The 2283-nt window shown below is 57.4% G+C and overlaps 1 protein-coding gene across 1 annotated transcript; it reads right to left on the minus strand.

Annotated features, from left to right (window-relative positions):
- Positions 1-325: 325 nt before the first annotated feature.
- RPLP0 (ribosomal protein, large, P0) lies at positions 326-2258 on the minus strand (the record flags this gene model as incomplete). The annotated part of the gene is given in 6 exon segments (XM_010150230.1): positions 326-493; positions 831-964; positions 967-1006; positions 1482-1628; positions 1898-1985; positions 2083-2258. Coding segments are annotated over 6 exon segments (753 nt in total), but the record flags the coding sequence as incomplete, so codon positions are not given.
- Between the last annotated feature and the right edge of the window lie 25 nt (positions 2259-2283).

The following is a 2283-nucleotide window of genomic DNA, read 5'->3' on the forward strand; positions in this document are numbered from 1 at the left end:
GCAACCTGTCCCAGTGCCTCCCCACCCTCTCTGGGAAGAACTTCTTCCTGATATCCAATCTAAACCTCCCCACTTTCAATTTAAAATTTATCACTGCCCCGTACAAAGTACCAAAGGCGTTTCAGCTACACCCAAGTGCAGCAGCCCCAGGGAGGAATGAAGGAAAGCCAGAGAACCCAGCTCCCTCCTGCCACACGTACACAGCGTACGGAAGCGCCCCTTCCCAGGACAGGTCCTTGGCACACAAAGGCTCCGAGTCCTTTCGAACTTGGCGAGAGGCAAGGTGTTTCTGTGGGAGTGCCGGGCTGCGTTGAAAACGCCCCTCTTAGCGCACATCAGGCGGAGCCGTTACCTTTTCAGCCAGCGGGAAGGTGTAGTCCGTCTCCACCGCCACGGCTAGGACCCGCTTGTACCCGTTGATGATGGAGTGGGGCACAGAAGCAATGGTCGGGTACCCGATCTGCAGACAGACGCTGGCAACATTACGAACACCCTGTGGGCAGAGAGACTCGTTACGGTGCTGAGAAACAACCCGAGGCAGAAAGCACGGCAGGTGACAGCAACGCTCCTACACCCCCGCGTAACGCGGGCCAGCGCGCCACGCACACACGGAACGCGGCTCCCGTGAAATCAGGCCATTTAAATGGCCCAAATGCTTTCTGCAGTAGCTGCAGACAGACGCCTGCAGCAGGTACTCCCCAACAGGCTGTTCCCAGAGGGCACAGGCGAGAGCTCCTGGCTCTGTGGGACTCCGCAGAAAACACTGGAGACGAGAGCTCCTTCCGGGGCACCAGAGGTGGAGCACAATGGAGACGGGTCATGGTACTCGCCTCCAGGAAGCGCTTGTGCAAGGTCTCCTCGGTGATGTCCAGCACTTCGGGATTGTAAATGCTGCCATTGTCAAAGACCTGCTGGATCACCAGCCCGAAAGAGAAGGGGGAGATGTTCAGCATGTTCAAAAAATGGCACCCACTTTGTCTCCCGTCTTGATGAGCTGCACGTCGCTCTGAGGAAACAATGGGAAAAGGAGTGAATACGCACGACAACACTCAAGCACGTCAACGCAACGGGACACAAAGGCAGGAGATGGAACCGAAGGACAAACGAGCGCAGCACAAGCAGGCCCCAAGTTCAGCTCCCCAAGCTGAGACAGCCCCGGCCCATGCAACAGGTACATCTCGGCGAGGAGCAAGGCAGCGAGCGCTAGTCCTGCACTGCCTGCAGGCAGCTCGCCCGCGAGCTCCTCCAGCACAGCTTCAGCAGGCAGCCCAGATCTGACGGAGAACACAACCCCCCCACTGCACACTGGAGCCAACCAGACAGACATCCCCCTCCCAGCTCCCCAAGTGCAGCAGCCAGACTGCTGACAGCGGATTTCAGCTCCAAGGGGAGCTTTGATCTGCACCGCCCTGCCAACTGCCAGAACCTGGGCCCTCCCGCCAAGGAGAAGCTTCAACAGCAGCAGCTCGCTGCTCACTAACCAGAATTTCAATGGTCCCTCTGGAGATCTTCGTGGTGATGCCCAAGGCCTGGAAAAAGGAGGTCTTCTCAGGTCCCAGACCAGTGTTCTGGGCCGGCACCGTCACATCACAAGGAGCAATGGCACCTGCACGGGCGGCAGCTGGCACCTGGAGAAAGGGACAACAAGCAGCTGATGCTCACCGCTCAGATCTCCCGGGATGGCATCCACTCCCTCCTGAAGTGTTCCTCCAGGACGGACGTCACACAGACACACACAAGCGAGACAGAAGTTGGACTTGATCAGTTTGGCTACGGCTGCAGGAGCCTAGTTCCCAACTCTTGGAGCCTCCTAACAATCAGACATTCCCCACGCAGTGTCAGTTTTGTTTTTAACATCTGCCAGCCCAGAGACACGGCGAGGGCCGGTCTCCCCTACCTTGTTAGCCAGCAGCATGTCCCGGATCTCAGTCAGATCCTCCTTAGTGAAGACAAAGCCCACGTTCCCGCGGATGTGAGGCAGCAGCCTGAAGGAGAGATGACAGCCTTCAGTTCCGCCTCTCAAACAACGCACCCCCCGCCCCGAGAGAGGATCCAGGAGTACGTTCAGGCAGTGTTACCCACTTCTCTAAGGCAGGGTTGTTCTCCAGATGACCACGAATGGCTTTGCGCATCATCGTGTTCTTCCCCATCAATACAACAGCCTTCCCGCGCAGGGACATCCGGATTTGCTGCATCTGCTTGGATCCCACGTTGTCTGCTCCCACGATGAAACATTTTGGGTAATCATCCAGGAGTTGCTGGAGCAAGAAAAACACCCTGCCT

The sequence above is a fragment of the Eurypyga helias genome, unplaced genomic scaffold (assembly GCF_000690775.1).
Source record: "Eurypyga helias isolate BGI_N326 unplaced genomic scaffold, ASM69077v1 scaffold19614, whole genome shotgun sequence".
Lineage (NCBI taxonomy): Eukaryota > Metazoa > Chordata > Aves > Eurypygiformes > Eurypygidae > Eurypyga > Eurypyga helias.